This window comes from Lagopus leucura, unplaced genomic scaffold, assembly GCF_019238085.1.
Source record: "Lagopus leucura isolate 7727_CA_CO unplaced genomic scaffold, USGS_WTPT01 Super-Scaffold_100009, whole genome shotgun sequence".
In the NCBI taxonomy this organism is placed as follows: Eukaryota; Metazoa; Chordata; class Aves; order Galliformes; family Phasianidae; genus Lagopus; species Lagopus leucura.
In genome coordinates, this window is record NW_024962266.1 from 19,356,452 (window position 1) to 19,372,841 (window position 16,390).

At 52.8% G+C, this 16,390-nt stretch overlaps 1 protein-coding gene across 8 annotated transcripts in view; it reads left to right on the top strand.

The window, feature by feature from the left end:
• Nucleotides 1–13,948, top strand: part of PTPRF (protein tyrosine phosphatase receptor type F) — a 342,455-nt gene extending 328,507 nt beyond the window's left edge. For all 8 annotated transcript variants that reach the window (XM_042873558.1, XM_042873562.1, XM_042873560.1 and 5 more), the window contains 10 exons: nt 156–331; nt 4,437–4,556; nt 4,968–5,122; nt 6,392–6,677; nt 8,082–8,260; nt 10,466–10,592; nt 10,777–10,902; nt 11,302–11,456; nt 11,877–12,012; nt 12,268–13,948. In XM_042873558.1, the coding sequence (XP_042729492.1) occupies nt 156–331; nt 4,437–4,556; nt 4,968–5,122; nt 6,392–6,677; nt 8,082–8,260; nt 10,466–10,592; nt 10,777–10,902; nt 11,302–11,456; nt 11,877–12,012; nt 12,268–12,336 (1,529 nt within the window). In that variant the 3' untranslated portion in view covers nt 12,337–13,948. The remainder of the gene's footprint in view (nt 1–155; nt 332–4,436; nt 4,557–4,967; nt 5,123–6,391; nt 6,678–8,081; nt 8,261–10,465; nt 10,593–10,776; nt 10,903–11,301; nt 11,457–11,876; nt 12,013–12,267) is intronic.
• The last annotated feature ends 2,442 nt before the right edge of the window (nt 13,949–16,390 follow it).

The window sequence follows — 16,390 nt, forward strand, 5'->3', positions numbered from 1 at the left end:
TTTGCAGGGAGAGATTCTGGAATCGTCCTGTAACAGAACCTCGTTCAGAGCCCAGTGAATTTGCCAGCCTCTTTCCCTGCCCACGGGACCTAGAAGAATGATAGGCACAGGGTCACACTCTGTCTCTGGAGTAACTTTGCCTTCTTCCTCCTCAGGAGTCCCAGGCAGTGATTACATCAATGCCAATTACATCGACGGCTATCGGAAGCAGAACGCCTACATCGCCACACAGGGACCTCTGCCTGAAACCCTCAGCGACTTCTGGAGAATGGTGTGGGAGCAGAGAACAGCAACGATCGTCATGATGACCAGGCTGGAGGAGAAGTCCAGGGTACAGTGTGCACTTCCTCTATATTCTGGTGTGGGCAGGAGAGAAGGATGGAGCAATGTACAGCCCAGGAAGCGCAGGTCCCCCAGCACCACCAGCCATAAGAGTCCTGTGAGCATCTTGTGGTGGGGCAGAGGGGTGGCAGACCCTCCTGTCGCCGTGCTGTTCGATAGCTTTGCCTGCATGTCTGCATGTGCACCCAGCCCTTCCCTGCCCACATCACAGAGAGGAAAGCTGTGCCATGGGGAGTGCTGACAGTCCCAGGAGCTGGGAGTGGCGTTGGGCAGGCGGTGTTGGCAGCATCCCGCAGCCTGGCAGGTTCCTGGCGATGCAGGGGAGCAGCAGGGTCTCATTGCAACAGGAAAGCTGATTTGTGCTTTGTCCAATGACAATATGTATAAACGCTGGGCTCGTGCTGCCAGTATTAGATATTCTGATGTAATAAATGCAAAGCTGCCTGCAGACCATGGGGAGGGTGCAAGGTAGAGGGGAAGGAGCGGAACAGAGCCCTCGCTGCAGATGGGGCTCACGACAGAATCCTTGTTCAGCCCTGAGGCAGGAGTTGATAAGCTGTGAACAGAGAGCTCCCACACTCTGATGCACCCTTTGGGCACAGCCTGCCTGAGCAAGAGGCAGCTCCTCTTGTTCCAAATTGTAAAAATTTTAGTGGTGAGCATTTGTGCTTGCGGAATATTTTAGTGTTGCCATGCCAACAGCAGGAGAAGGGGCTGTGTGCTCAAGCTATGAAGCATTGGCTATTTTTAGCCCAATAAGATCCTTCTTGAGAAGCAGAAGCTGTCAAGTTTGGGTTCACTAGAAACTTTTGCCCACATGCTCTCCTCCATTTCAAAGCTTCAGCGCCGAATTGCTCACAAGGGTGTCCCAGCCCACTGGCTGTGAGGAAGCAGCTGGAGCAACAGATCACCATGGCAAAACAGATCTGCTTTTCCTGCCTGTACAAAAATAGGCTTTGTTCACAGGCTTCCCCAGCTCAGCAGATGCCCTGCTGACTGCAGGGGAAAGCAGCGCTCGTTGGACAGGAGCTGCCTCTGAGTGGTCTAGCTTGGCTGTGTGCTGCCCCAGCAGGGAGGGGAGCACACCAGGCACTGAGCTCAGTGGGGTCTGAAGCTGCAGATGGCCACTCCCTGCAGCACAGGTCATACAGGGACTTGTTTTGTGTAGTAGCATTTCAGTGGTGGAGCATATGTTTGAAGTGAGAGGAAAACCCTTGTAGGTTGCCAAGCAAATCTGTGCCCGGAGTCCTGACTTACTCAGCTTCTGGGCTGCTTGGTTAAGGGAAGGCGCTCCACGGTGTATGTTTCTCTGAGATAACGGGTTCCCTGTGACTCCACAGGCACTTCTCTTTGCCTGACAAGTCTGTGCTACTGAGCTGTGCATTATCTCCCCCCCAGCACACTCCCATCGTGTCATCCCATAATTACCTCCTGCACTGCTGGTTTCTGTCCTGCTCCTGGTGTGTGCAGCAGGGACAGGCTCTGGTGACAGGATGAGGTCCCACTGTGGGCAGGGGGTGACCGGAGCCCTGGTGGAGGCTGCAGGCTTCCTGCATGGCTGGGTGTGCTGCCAGGGGGCTCCGCTCCAGGCATGGTCACCTCATGACCTTACCCACGGGTGACCTTCTTTGCAAGTCTCAGACACAGGGCCATGGGGCCATGTGGTGAGGCGCCCTCAGCACTGCTGCCTGCAGATAAGCTTCCCGGCACCAGCACTAGCTTTGCAGCCCTGTGGGGTGACACTGCTTTAAAGGGCTCCCAAGCTGCAGGGGAGAAAAAAATCTTTAAAGAGCATCAGCTTTTATGGTCTGCAATTTCAGCTGGCTTGATGGTCCAAATCATCCTCCCTTTTTCATGTTTTCACAAAGCAGGAAGCACATAAAGGATAAAAATGGCTGAATTGTGCAATTTAGCTACCTTCAAAGCTTTACAATCAGTTTCAGAATCATTCAGTGGCAGTTCAGAAACACACATCGTAGATTAGCTCTCCCGGAGCTGTGAGCGCGGCGTGTCCCAGCTGCACGAGAGCAGCATTAAAGCAGGGTTCCTCCCACCCTGGGCTATCCCCAGAAGTGCAGCAGAGCAGAAGGAGGGGAGATCTCCTGTCCCAGCATTGAGTGCATCCCTAGAGTGCAGCCCCACCTGGTGCTTTGTCTCCAGGCAGAGGGATCCAGGGCAGGAAGCCACGGGCAGTGATGCCAGCTGGAGCTCGCCACACTGAGAGCTGAGAGGTGCCCGGCTGTTCTCGGGCACAGGGCATCAAAGGGGAGGGCCAGGAACCACTCAGCAAAGCTGCAATAAGTGGCTGTTCAGGATATTACTGTGCTCCTTAAGTTAATGAGAAGCAAGTGCTGCCAGAAGAAAACATCTCTTATCTGCTTTAGTGCCACAGCGCATCGGTTTCAGCATAAAATTTACAGAGCTTGAAAATGGGGCATAAACATTATGGGTAAATTTGGCAGAAAATGTGACTGACTCTTATCTGGTCATGAATAAATAATTTTCAATTACCAGCCCAGGCGCTGCTATTATCCCTCGCAGGGAACTCCTCTGAAGTTTGTTTTGTGCTCGAGCACACGTGGTGTGCAGCATGTGGATGGCAGCATGGGACCGCTGTCCTCGTGGTGCGGGTCAGACGTGGGGACGCGCTGTGCCACTCACCTGCAGCATCCCCTGCACACTGTATTGAGGGACAGGCTGGCACAGTGCTCGCAGGTTGCTGCTCTGTCCCCAGGCTGGGAGAGGGACTCTCAAGTGGCTGAACGGCAGGGTGTGCCAGCACCCATGGGGCAGCCTTGGGACAGGCACTTCTGCCAGGGCAGGGCACCCTGAGAGCCACCCCAGGAGTGAGGGTAGATGTGTCCCTCTGAGCCTGGGCTATTGCTCCTGCAGCAGGAGAGCAGAACCCCACCTGCTTAAAGCACCTTCAATTAAAAAGCAGAAGATCATTGATTTCTAATTAAGCCAGTTGTTTCTCTTCCCACACATTCCCCTGTAAACACACTCAGCTAATAATGAAGTTTACTACTCCCTGACAAGCAGAGATGCTCTTCCATTCACTCCTCTCTCTTGGGGCAGGCAGCCATTCTCAGTGCGGTACATGCGGGTGGGAATGGAGCCCTCCTGCCTGCAGCCGGGTGCTGCACTCTGTGGGAGGGAGCTCAGGGCACCAAATTACATTAGGGAGCTTGGGGATGGAGACCACAGAGCTGGAGGAGCAGTTTGCAAATGCTGAGCTGTGAATAGTGGAGGAGGGCATCAGCAGGTGAACAGGGAGAGAGTCACAGAGAGATGAAGGAGTGGGAGGGCACATCCCTGAGAGTGTGTTAGGGCTCTGTGCCAACAGGAACTGGGAACAGCAGCTCTGGCTGCAGGCTGGGGAGGAGGAGAAGAAGGATACTGCAGGGCAGAGGGAGCAGCAGTGTGGTGGGACCGTGCCGCCTGCAGGAGGGGATTGAGTGATGGTTTTGCCACAGTCTGCATCTTCTCAAAGAGGGAGGACAAGCTGTGTGTGTGTCTGAGCTTGCATCTGTGCCTTGCCACAAAGTAGTTTCTGTGCACCAGGGAGATGGAGGTGGCAGGGTGTGCTCCAACTACCAGGAAGGTAGGCTGCCATTGCTCAGAGATGCTGAAGGCACTTGGGTGAGGATGCAGGCTGCATCTCCATCACTCCAGCTGTCAATTGAGCGTAGACTTCCCCAGGATAACCCCACGCAGCTGTGTGCCAGCAACTCTTCCTGCCGCTGCAGCTGCCACCTCCCCAAGCAGGGAATGCTGCATGCACAGCCTCAGAGGCTCCCACCTTCCCAAAGAGGAGGCAAAAGGAGAAATGACAGCAGGCACAAGTCACTGCCGTGTTCTGTCTTCATTGCTGGCTCCCTGCGCTGCTTCCAATCAGAGAAAAGTCCCCCCTTTGAGTATAAATCTGGTGAAAAGGAGCCAAGGGTGTGCTGCCTCTCTGCCAGGGACTGGGCACTCCAGGAGGAAATCTGGCTGTTTGGGACCAGCTGGACAGTACCTCTCTTCTACCTTCACCCTTCCCTGTTCCTCACCCAGTGGCCAGACACTGACCTTTCCTCTTCTTCTCCTCGCAGGTGAAGTGTGACCAGTACTGGCCAAGCCGGGGTACGGAAACCTATGGGATGATCCAGGTCACACTGCTGGACACTGTTGAGCTGGCGACCTACACAGTCCGAACCTTTGCCCTGTACAAGGTATGGCGCTGACAGGGGCTGCGGGGTGCAGCACAACCCCAGGCACAGCCCCAGGCGGAGGCTGGTGCTCAAACCTCATTGGTGTCTGGAAACCCCTGGGGGCAGCTCCAGCAGCAGTGTGTCACAGCAGTGCAAACAGGCTTTGCAGCTCTGGGGATCCACTCACACCCCAGGAAGGCATCTGGTCCCCGGCCCTTGCCCAGCTAGTCTTGCTCCATTGCTGCAGAGATCGCTCTTGCCAGCAGCATGAGCGGGGCAGCCTCTGCAGCCCAGGGAGTCATGGCACAGGGGAATGTGCTGCAGCCCCTCTGTGCCTGGTTCACATCGGGCTGTGGCTGTGCAGGCACATCAGTGTGTTCCCCTCCTAGGCTGAAACTGTCCTCACACAACACTTCTCTTTGTCCTCAACAGAACGGCTCCAGCGAGAAGCGAGAGCTGCGACAGTTCCAGTTCATGGCGTGGCCTGATCACGGGGTCCCAGAGTATCCCACCCCGATCCTCGCTTTCCTGCGGCGGGTCAAGGCTTGCAACCCACCTGATGCTGGGCCTATGGTTGTCCACTGCAGGTAGGACAGTGCATTCACAAAGCTGTGCTTGGGCATCTGTCCGCTCCTGGAGGAGCTGTGACCTTTCCAGCCAGAAGTGGCATCTCCTGCTCCAGCAGGAAGGTTTCACAGCAGTGTGACCTGCTCTGTGTGCTTGGGAGGGGAACAGCTCAGCAATTAGAAGCAGCCATGCGGTGGTGAAGTCTGTATTGCTTCTGCTACTTCAGGCAAAACAGTGCTGCTGTACGATCTCAGAACACATCTTTCCTGCAAAAATGCAAGCAGTTTAAAAATGAAATGTTCTGAGCCCAGTATAAGTAGGTAGTACCGTTCAGAAGCACATCACTGACAGACGTGCATGCAGTGACCTGTGCCAACATTCATGTATAGTATTTACAGTCAAGCCTTCTAGCAGGGTAGAAAGAGAGCTCCTTAAGGGAAAATATTAGTCTGCTAAGACTCGGCATCCCATCCAGGCAAGATTTATCTCTACCAGCCAAGTGGAGACTATTACTGAACAAACCACTCCATCATTGCTGTTCCGGTGTACACCTTATCAGCAGTACTTAATGCTCTCCTTTCATGCTCTGTTTCAGATGGGAGTGGGGTATAATTAACACACAAACAAGCTGTATTAAAGCCCTGTTAAGGATCTGATTTGCACCATAAATGAGGAAATGTCTGGCTCCATACCTCTGCCCATGTTTACACCACCATGTCAGGACAGCCACCATGTCAGGACAGCGTGTCTTGTTTTTGGGGTGCTCTCTGGGTGAGCAGTTTTGAGGTTGCTGCTGCCCTTACAACAGATGCAGAGAAGTGCCCAGTTTTTGAGCAGAGAGCTCAGCACAGAAATGCATAAACTCACCTTTCTGCTTTCCCCTTCAGGTCTGACTGTCCTTGTTTTATGGCTTAGGAAACAGTCACCCAGGTTAGGAAACAAGCGGACTTGAGATTTATGGGCTTCCCTGGTGCTGGAGCCCAGCTTGGACTTCAGGTTTTCCAACTCCATGCACACATATGTTGTTGCTCTCCTGGCTGTTAAACACATTTCTCCTTCCATCATTCCACCAGCAGCAGCGTCCTTTGTGCTCCTTCTGGCCAAGAAGCGCAGCAGAAGGGCTGAGCATCCTCTCACGCCTTCCCATGCTACTTCTCCTGTCAGCTCTTGTTGGGGCTGAGCTCATTAGCCTGCACTGTAGTGCCAGAAGCTCTGCTAAATGAGAGCAGAGCTTGCCCAGCGTCCGTAGGACTCAGCATCATCTCAGGCCGCGTGCTTTGTTCCCGCAGCGCTGGCGTGGGCCGAACTGGTTGCTTCATTGTCATTGATGCCATGCTGGAGAGGATGAAGCATGAGAAGACCGTGGACATCTACGGGCACGTGACGTGCATGCGCTCACAGCGTAACTACATGGTGCAGACAGAGGACCAGTACATCTTCATCCATGAGGCCCTGCTGGAGGCAGCCACGTGTGGCAATACCGAGGTGCCTGCACGCAATCTCTTCGCTCACATCCAGAAACTGACCCAGGTGCCTCCAGGAGAGAGCGTCACTGCGATGGAGCTGGAATTCAAGGTTGGTGACAGCCCCACCAAAACACTCGTCCAGGGGCTGGGAGAGCAGAGACGTGGCTCATTACAGGCACTTATTCTTTTGTGTGTTTCTAAACCAGGTACGCAGTGATTTTAAAGTACATTTGAATTGTAAAGCTTGTGTCGGCCACGGTCCCCCCTGGATTGGCAGCTTCTGGGGAGAATATAAAAGGCAGATGGATGCACAGTTCTCAGCAGCGCGTTCTGCTCTAGGTTCACTGTGCAGCAGGAGCTGCATCTGAAATCAGATGCAGATCGTGTTAGTGATAATTGATGTTACTGTGAACAACTTGTCTGGAAACAGCTCCAATTTAAATATGTGAGACGTTTATAGCCTCATTTCTTCAATGCTGAGCTCTGTTATTTTTTAACCACCTAGACACCAAGCTTCAGTGTTCAGAATTGGTGAAGCAGAGTTTTAAAACTTCTTTTTAAGAAGCCATGCCCACATTTTGCTATCTGGGTTTGTAACTGCCTGCTGCAAATATTTATTGCAGCCTTGGAGAAGGAAATGAGCCTTGGTAAGCGCCCATGTTCTCAGGTGACGTACATTAGTCCAGTGAACTCATGCAGAAGAATATGGTTCATGCAGGGAGGTAGCAGACCATGCAGGCTTTGAAATGAACTGCAGCAATACAGCTTCACCCTGGGAATTCCTACCAAATGACAGAGGAGCAAGAGAGGCAAAATACTGACTTTCTGCATAAATTAGGAAAAGCCGATCAGCTCTGTTCTGGGGTCTGCATCACTTCCCAAAGAGGACCTTTTCCTCTTGCAGTGAGCCAAGGACCAGCTGCTGCTACACACAGAGACAACGGTGGCTCTGGGGCTGCTGGGGGAGTCTTGGGAAGAGGAAAAAAAAGACTTCTGTTTCAACGTCTCTGCCAGCATATCTAAATAATACATTTTCCATGACTCCAATTTACAGGGCTCAAAGAGAACCATAAAATGTCTCTCAGTAACCCAGAATAGAACTTCTTTGCCTGAATACATCACAGTTCTCACATTTTTCTTGGGTTCTTCTGGGGTGAGAAGTAAACAATGGGATGCTGCAGGAAAGCCTTCCTTTCCTGATGCCACCAAGTGCATGTCCCTGATTCAGCAAGGTGCATGGCTTCATATCCTGGTCCTTTGTGGGTCAGATAGCTGGGGTGGGTCTCAGCTCCACTGTGTGCATCTTCAGGTATGCACCAGTAATTTCCCTTCAGTGCTCACTGGAAGGGAACCGCTGCTCCTGGAAGGATCTGGTCCCCAAGGGATGGCCTCAGTGAGAGGAGGGACCATGGATAAATGCCCAGAGCTCCTGCCTGCCCCGCTGCTAGGGTCCCAGTTTTAGCCCAGACTGCTGTATGCCCAGCAGGGTCTGACTTCTCTCCTCCTCTTTCAGCTGCTGGCCAACTCTAAAGCACATACCTCACGTTTCATCAGTGCCAACCTCCCATGCAACAAATTCAAGAACCGCCTCGTGAACATCATGCCATACGAGCTGACGAGAGTCTGCCTGCAGCCCATCCGGGGTGTCGAGGGCTCTGATTACATCAACGCCAGTTTCATCGATGGCTACAGGTAAGGGTCACTCAGGGCACCTGGGCTGAGCTGCCTGCCCCTCTTTGCCAAGGATTGATCCTGGCTACCTGGAAGCAGTCTGGGGGCCATTTTGCTGCATTTTATCTCTGTCCATCCTTGCAGATGCTTCATGCGTATAGTTACAGTGCGTGAAGACTGCTAGTGAGTGAGAGCTGCCTGGCTTGTTTGTTTTGCTATAGACAGATGTCCACATGGCTCAGGCATGAGCCTGTGCTAGCTGCTGCGGTAGTTACAGGACCTTCTGGTAGGCATCTCTTGGCTTGTATTTTATTTCTGCAGTATGTAATGCAGATTTGCAGCCCTTTGCTAGCAAACAGAGGTAGCAGCGTTCTTGCATTGTGTGGCTGATCTGTGCAGGAGCCCAGGGCTCATTCACCCAGTCTTGACTCTAGAGAGTTTGGATCCTCAGGCAGGGACACTGGGGTGCATATCACCAGGTTCTGCTCCCCAGGATCCCTTTTAGAAAGCACAAACTGAGATCTGGCAGGGCAATGATACTTACAGCTGGCATCACTTTCTCAAATGCTAAGTGCCAGGAGAATGCAGGAAGACAGCCCAGCGGCCAAGTCTCCTTCTCAGCAAGTCCTCAGATGATAATCCAGGCCAAATCCCAGTGACACACTTACAGGACTCCCTCCTGCTATCTCTGCAGCATTGCAGTAGGCTCATCCAGCACAGCAGTGAATAATGCAGTGATGGATGTGGCCTGGTCTCTCTCCAGTGTGACTGTGCCCAAACGCTGCTTGTGGGCTGGTGATCTCCCAGGAGCAACAAGCAGTGCCAAGGGAACAGATATCAGGTGTCTGGCAGCTGCTGTGCCACAGCTGATCAAGAGTGATGCTGACTTTGCCACTCACTGGTGCCATGCAGAGGGATGCCAGCACAGCAGGTGGTGCCATTTCATGTGCTACCTACCCCATCCCTAAAGAGCACTGTTAACTCTTCCTGTCCTTTCATTTGAACAGAGCAGTCTTCCTTAGTATTAACCAAAGAGATCGGTTGGCCCAAGGTCCTGCAGACATCCCTGATGCTACATCTTTATTAGCTCTTTTGTTTCAACATGCACCCCCACTCCCTGCTTTTTATGACGCCATATAAATCCACCTCGAGGCAGCCCTTGTCTTCATCCTGCATATTACAGCTATCCTGCTGCTCATTAACTTGGAGAGCTGGCAGGGAGCTGAGGCACATGGTAGGCAGATGCTGCCCCTCATCCCACGGGCTCCAGCACCCTGCAGTGGTGCAGCTGGCCCAGGGACCTGCTGCTATGCAGCCACATGGGCAGCACAGCATGCCACGCTGGGCACTCACATACCAGTGAGCCAGCATGTCAGAGCTGGCCCTTCTCAGGATCACCAGATCCTTTAAACTGCCCTGGCTGTGCCCCACTCACTGTTCTCCCAGCTCCAATGCAATGCTGTGACATCCTTTGGGGCTGCAGTGGCTGTGCTATCTGCTGGCACTGGGCACAGTGTGGCAGAGAAATGGCAGGAGGCTCGCAGGGGAAGCAGCTTTTTGGGGCTGGCACTACTGGCAAGTGCCCAAATCTCACTTTGGTAGGGATGTTGCCTCATCCTTAAGACTGGCTGGAAAGCAATCAGTGCTGCTTTGTTCAATCAGCACAAAGCTGTGTGGCTGAAGCTGCAGTGTGTGTGGTCCTAATAACTACAGAAGTGAGCCAGGAGGGTTTGGGAGAGCAGGACAGAGCGTGGTCAGCTTTCATTGGGGATGGGGCAGTAACACAGGTCACAGGAACTGCCTTCGTGCAGGGTGCTTTACAAGATGCTCTCTTGGAACAGCAGACAACTTTGGAAGCCTCTAAAAATGTTGCAAAATGGTATTGGTTTCCACACTGCCCTAATTACTAGCTGGTGTGTGTGATCAAGGTGACCTGATTCATTTGCTCTGAGCCTTCCTGTGCAATGGGAGGACAGCTGGGTGCTGCAGTCAGTCACCTGGGAGGGACCAGCAGCTTTTCTGGATCCTGTGCCTGGAGCTGCCTTTTGCATGTGTGAGGAGCTCCCAGCAGACACAAGCTGAGCAAGCTTATCCTTCCCATGGTACTTATAGCCAGTCCTGGAGATCCATCTCTTGGTGTCCCGCAGCTGCATTGTCAGCCCTGCAGCACAGGGCCCTGCCTCCAGCTCTCCCAAGGCTGCTCTGAGCACCATCTGTTTGTTGCAGGCAGCAAAAGGCCTACATCGCCACACAGGGACCACTGGCCGAGACCACAGAGGATTTCTGGCGAATGCTCTGGGAGCACAACTCCACCATCGTGGTGATGTTGACAAAGCTGCGTGAGATGGGCCGGGTACGAATCCTGCGTGGGGGAGAAAGGGGCTGTGTGGGTGTCACTTCGCTCTGACCCCAGCACCGGCTGCTCCAGGCCACCCTCCTGGGGTGTCCCATGGCCCTGTGCTCCCACTGCCCAGGGAGTGGGAGGGAGGAACAGCAGTGTGTCAGTGCTAACATCTCACCATGCTCCTCACCCACAGGAGAAGTGCCATCAGTACTGGCCCGCGGAGCGCTCTGCCCGTTACCAGTACTTCGTGGTTGACCCCATGGCAGAGTACAACATGCCGCAGTACATCCTCCGGGAGTTCAAAGTCACAGATGCCAGGGTGAGTGTCCCTTCTGGCTTCCTGTCTCCTATGCTTCTGCCAGCCCTGGGCAATGAGGGGAGCAAGCAGCAGCTCCAGGAGGGACTGGAAAGCAAGGAGTTGCTTGACACTGCAGCAGGAGGGGCCACTGCCCACACCTGCCATTGCTCTCACCGCAAGTTCCTTCCTTGCCAGCTGTGTTGGCTCCTGTGAGCAGCTCATCGATCTCTATTAATACCAGGTCCTGCCTTGCCTGCACTGCACATATAGGCCAGGGTTTAACATAGGATCCCCTAGAGCTGGGCCCAAAATGGGAGCAGAGGGGTCAGGGAGCAAGTCACCGGAACAAAGGGGAGCAAAGCAAGCACATCTCACTGTCCCCTTACCTATGGTTTCCATGTAACAACCCTGTCCCCACAGGATGGCCAGTCACGGACCATCCGCCAGTTCCAGTTCACAGACTGGCCTGAGCAGGGAGTGCCAAAGACAGGAGAGGGCTTCATCGACTTCATCGGGCAGGTGCACAAGACCAAGGAGCAGTTTGGGCAGGACGGGCCCATCACGGTGCACTGCAGGTGAGTGGGGACAGGGCAGCACTCACTTCTGCCTGCAGCAGAGAACTCATGGAGATAACCCCTTCCTTGCTGAACCTGGCAGCTGCACGCTGCAAGAGGCAAGCAGGGGACGAGGAGGTGTTATCCCTGGATGTCATTGACAGCATTTCTGCCAGATGAGATCAAAGCAGCGCCCTGCTGCTTCTGATGTGAAGTTCCTTAGAAGAATTCTTGGTCAGGGGATGGTGCTTGATCCAGAAAGACAGAATCTGTGGTCCCCCATGAGGTTGACAGGGCACTTCTGGCTGGCAGTGTCCCTGTAGCCTCTCTTGGCCCCACTTGGCTGGGCATACTGGCACTGCTCCAAGGAACAGTGCAGAGTGGGCAGCTCTCACTGAGGCTGGTAGGTCTCTAACTTCACCTCCTGCTCCCTCTGCACAGCGCTGGGGTCGGGCGCACAGGCGTGTTCATCACACTGAGCATTGTGCTGGAGAGGATGCGCTACGAGGGGGTGGTGGACATGTTCCAGACGGTGAAGACTTTGCGGACGCAGCGGCCGGCCATGGTGCAGACAGAGGTGAGTGCCCCGCCACCCTGAGTGCTGGGAGATCCGTGGAAAAGGGAGGGGAGCCAGCATCTCGGGATGACGTTCCTGCATCCCCACTTCTCACAGAATCACAGAATGGCCAGGGTTGGAAGGGACCTCAAGGATCATGGATCTCCAACCCCCCTGCCACATGCAGGGCCACCAACCTCCCTATTTAATGCTAGACCAGGCTGCCCAGGGCCCCATCCAATCTGGCCTCACGCTTCTCTCCTCATTGCCTTGCAGGACCAGTACCAGCTGTGCTACAGAGCGGCACTGGAGTATCTCGGCAGCTTTGACCACTATGCAACGTAACTAGTGCTTTCCTCCAGTCGCGGTGGGGATGTCTAGGAGTGGAGACGGATCCCTCTGAGCCAGAGCCGCCCATTCCTCAGTCCTTCTGTACAGACCGAGGTGCTGCCCAGGCAGCAGACCTCCATGCCAACCAGTTCTGACCACGGCATTTAGGAACTTCGCCCCAGCGCCAAACGAGGGAATCCAACTCCAAAAGCATTTCCAGTCTCTGGCTGCATTTCTGCTCATACGCATCTCTCGCCCTCTCTCACGCGACTGCATTTCACAGCGAGGCTTTAGGTGGGTGGAATGGGGTCTTTTTTTTTAAACATGTAAAATAGTTACTAGTGGTTTTTATAATCTCCTCTCTTTTTATTTTTTATTTTTTTGCAAGTCTTAATGTTTTGCTGAGGCAGAACTGGACCCGCCAAACTTTTGGGAGTTGGGTTTGTTTGTTGTTTTTGTTTTTTTTTAATTTCCTTTTGCTTTAACATTTTTTACTGCCCTATGTTTATTTCAGCCCAGTCACTGCTGGTTCTGCCCATTTTAGTGCAGCTTCCTTGGTAATTTGCAGCAGCTGGCTTGTGGTTCCTGCCCGGCTCCATTCCCCTTAGGCTGCTTTTTAATTCTCTGTAGAATACGAAATTTCATGGAACTGGACCTAAGCTACCAATTATTTTTTTAGCCTTTCCCTTCCCCCATTAATTCCTGAGTAGGTTTGGGAGGGCATGTAGGGTCGCTGGAGAGGCGGTCCCATTTGTCAGCTGGAAACCGTTCAGTCCTACAACAATGCGTGTTAAACCAATCCAGTGACCGCGTGTATTGGCAGATCCCGATATGACGTGAGTTGTCGTCACCTTGTTTGTGAGAGACCCGAAGTCCTGGGCTCCTGGCCTGGGAGCCTCTTTTTGTGTCTCGCTGGGAAGGGGGCAGGAGAAGCAAGCAGGTCCCACGCAGGGACGGGCTGTAGGAGCGAGACACGGCCCTTTCTGTCAGTCCCGTGGCTCTGTGCGTGCAAGCGCCGTCCTGTCACTTCTCACCAATGAAGTGCACTGGAGCATTTTACAAGGAGCACAACCCCGGCTGTTCCCAGAGCCAAGCCAAGCAGGCTCTCTCTGGAGGCAGGGTATTGCAGGGAAGGGGAGGGGGAGCACACATGGCTTCAGAGGATGGGTGTCTCTATAATTTCTGCTATCCTGCAAATGTTAAAAGTCATTAGAATATTGTACTTTCCTCTACTTCAGGACGTTCTAATGAACCAATGTGGCAAGACTACTGGACTTAATTTAATGGTACTATATATTAATACTCCTTATTATATCACGCTTGCACTAAAGACAGAGTGAGCAGCCCTCTTTCGAGTGCATTGAGTTATGAATAAAGGTGGTGGAAGGGTATCTAATTGTATTATCACATGTATTCCGAATGTTAAGAATCCAAGCTATGTTGAAATCAGCAATCCAGGGTTGGTAATGTTGGAGGACACATTCATTTTTACCTTGTGGATGCATAGTGCTGTAGGGGTCACTGTTGTATACAGTCTGTTTTCTATTTGTTAATAAAAAAAAAAAATCTACAGCATCATTGCATAATTCTTGATGTTAATAAATTTGAATAATCGGGTTTCATACAAGCTGGCTTTGCTGTCTGTTTCTTCAGCAATAAGCAGAAGCGATGAGTCCCTCTGTGATGCACGGGCACATCCCCCAGCCTGGTGCCAGAGAGGCCCTTTCCACAGGCAGTTTGCAGCCATGGGTGCCCCATCCTTCCCACAGGGCACCTGTGCCAGCAGAGAGCTTGGGGACCTTCTGTGACAACGCTGCACTAATGCCATTCTGCAGTACTGAGCACAGTTGCATGTGCAAAGTACTGCTGAGCAGTGAAACCACTTGGCCCCTGCCTGCAGAGCAGTACTGGAATACACTCAGGTGTGAAACCACTTCAGGCATGCTTTGTGTGGCTGTGCTTGCTCTAAATATGACTGTCAGCCAGTGTTTCCCACTTGCCCACCTGGTGCAAACCCAACACTTCCTCCAGGGGTGACCTGAGGCTGGTGGAGCCCTCCCATCCCTCCACTGTGGGGCAACTCCACTCGAGGATGCAGATCTGAGAGCAGAGCAAACCCTTGTCCTTGTGATGCAAAGCACATACACAGGCGTGTGTGCACAGGCACACATCAGCACCGCTGGCGTCGGGGAGCTTTGCTTTGCATTGCTGCCAAGGCCCAGGATGGTCGTGCTACGTGGCTGAGCACACACCTGCTCACCTGTTGGGTACATTTGGGAAGAAAGACGCTGTGCTAACTGTTGCATTTTAGGAAGCCAGCCAGTTGGAAAGCAGGTAGCAAGCACCCACCTGTGCTGCAGCAAAAATGCTTTGGCTGTGCCTCTGAACTATGGCTGATGATGCTTTTGCCACACCACTGTGCTGCTCGCTGAGCACTGACTGGGCAATGCCACATGCACAGCGTGAACCATCAGTCCATGGATGGTTTCCAATGCTGCTACTGCGGTCAATGGAGAAAACAGCTGCCAGGAAACCTCTCTAAGTGCATGCGTATCCTGCAAGAACATCTGGGGCTCCTCTCCCCTTTTCATACCTTGTTCTTAGTCCAAACCCTTCACAACCAACCCAAGGAAAACACAGTGGCAGAGAACACTCCCAGTTCACCAGCACTGCAGGCTCCACTTCTCTGCTTGCCACATGTGAGGTGTCTTTTTGGCAGGCAGTACTGATGGCATGGTTAGAAAGAGCAGCAACAAAGAATCATCGTCTCAGCACGGACTGTATTGGGAACAAACACAACAGTTTGAAAGCACTTACTCTTTTAGCACTTACTTCCATTTATCTCAGTGTATCTCACAAAAAAAAAAGGGGAAAAAATAAATGACTATAATCGCATACCCCTGACAGACAATGACGCCCACCCTCAGCCCAGCACAATGGCTACTGCTGTACTCCAGGCAGACGAGCTGTGCTGTCCAGGCCCAATGCTCGGCACTGCATTTCTCAGCTTTCCCTGGCCAAAAAGAATTTAGTCTGGCTGGCAGAATTGTCCCATTTTCTACAGTACCAGTTTGAGGTCGCTCCCTCTCTTGATAACGGCCTGACTTCATCATGCTTCAAACCTTGAGAGTTGTCCCAAGATGCTGCAGTAAGGAGGCATTTGGCCTCTTTCTTTTGGAACCTCTCCTACGGACTGATCACATTTGCACTGAGGAATGGATTTGGATTGTTAATGCTGTCGTGTTGGGGTTTTTATCCTAGTGAAAATTTTCCATTCCTTACTTTTAGCCGGTAGCCCTAATGCCCACTCAGATAAGCTTTGTAAAGGGCTAGATTTGCAGAAAGTGAGCAGGTTGGCAGGTGGGAGAGCAGATAAATGGCAGCCAGCCAAAGGTGAGTTAATGGGCTCTGAGGTGCTCTGGTGCTCCTGTTAATCTCTATTCATTCTATTGGTACCCATAACAAGAGAGCTATGTGAGCCCTGCTGAGGCTTGACTTGCTTCCTAGCGCTGCTAAATAATACACTGCTCCAAAACATGCCTTTTGGGGCTCACTTTTTTTATTTGTTTGTTTTCAAGGGCAAAATAGTTACAAAACAGGGAAAAGCAGCAGCTGCACCACCAAGCAAAGCTGCCCTTATCTCTGCTTGGCAACTTCTTCCCCCGCAAGTGCTGGCTTTTCTTCTTGTCAGCAACACTGCCATTCGGCTGTGTGAAGTTTCCAGTTTGCCAGCAAGATACTTTTTTTCTTTCTTCTTCTGTCCTGGGTCATATCCGAGAGCAGGGAGAATTCTGATCCCACCAATCAAAGTTGATGGTGTCTGTAAGCGAGACACCAAAGGGGATCATAGTATGAAGAGAAACACGCAGCCGGCCCACGACCGCGGTCTCCGAGGACAGCTGAGCCGCTTCGGGTGGGCGCGCCGCAGGCTGGGCACGGGGAGCGGGCCCGGCACGCCCGCCTCGAGTAGGCCGCGGCCCCCGTAGCAGCCGCCCCCTAGCGACGGCCTCCGGTCCGGCCCGCGACCGCCCACCGTCCGCCTAGCAACCGCCCCTCTCCGGGCCTCCTG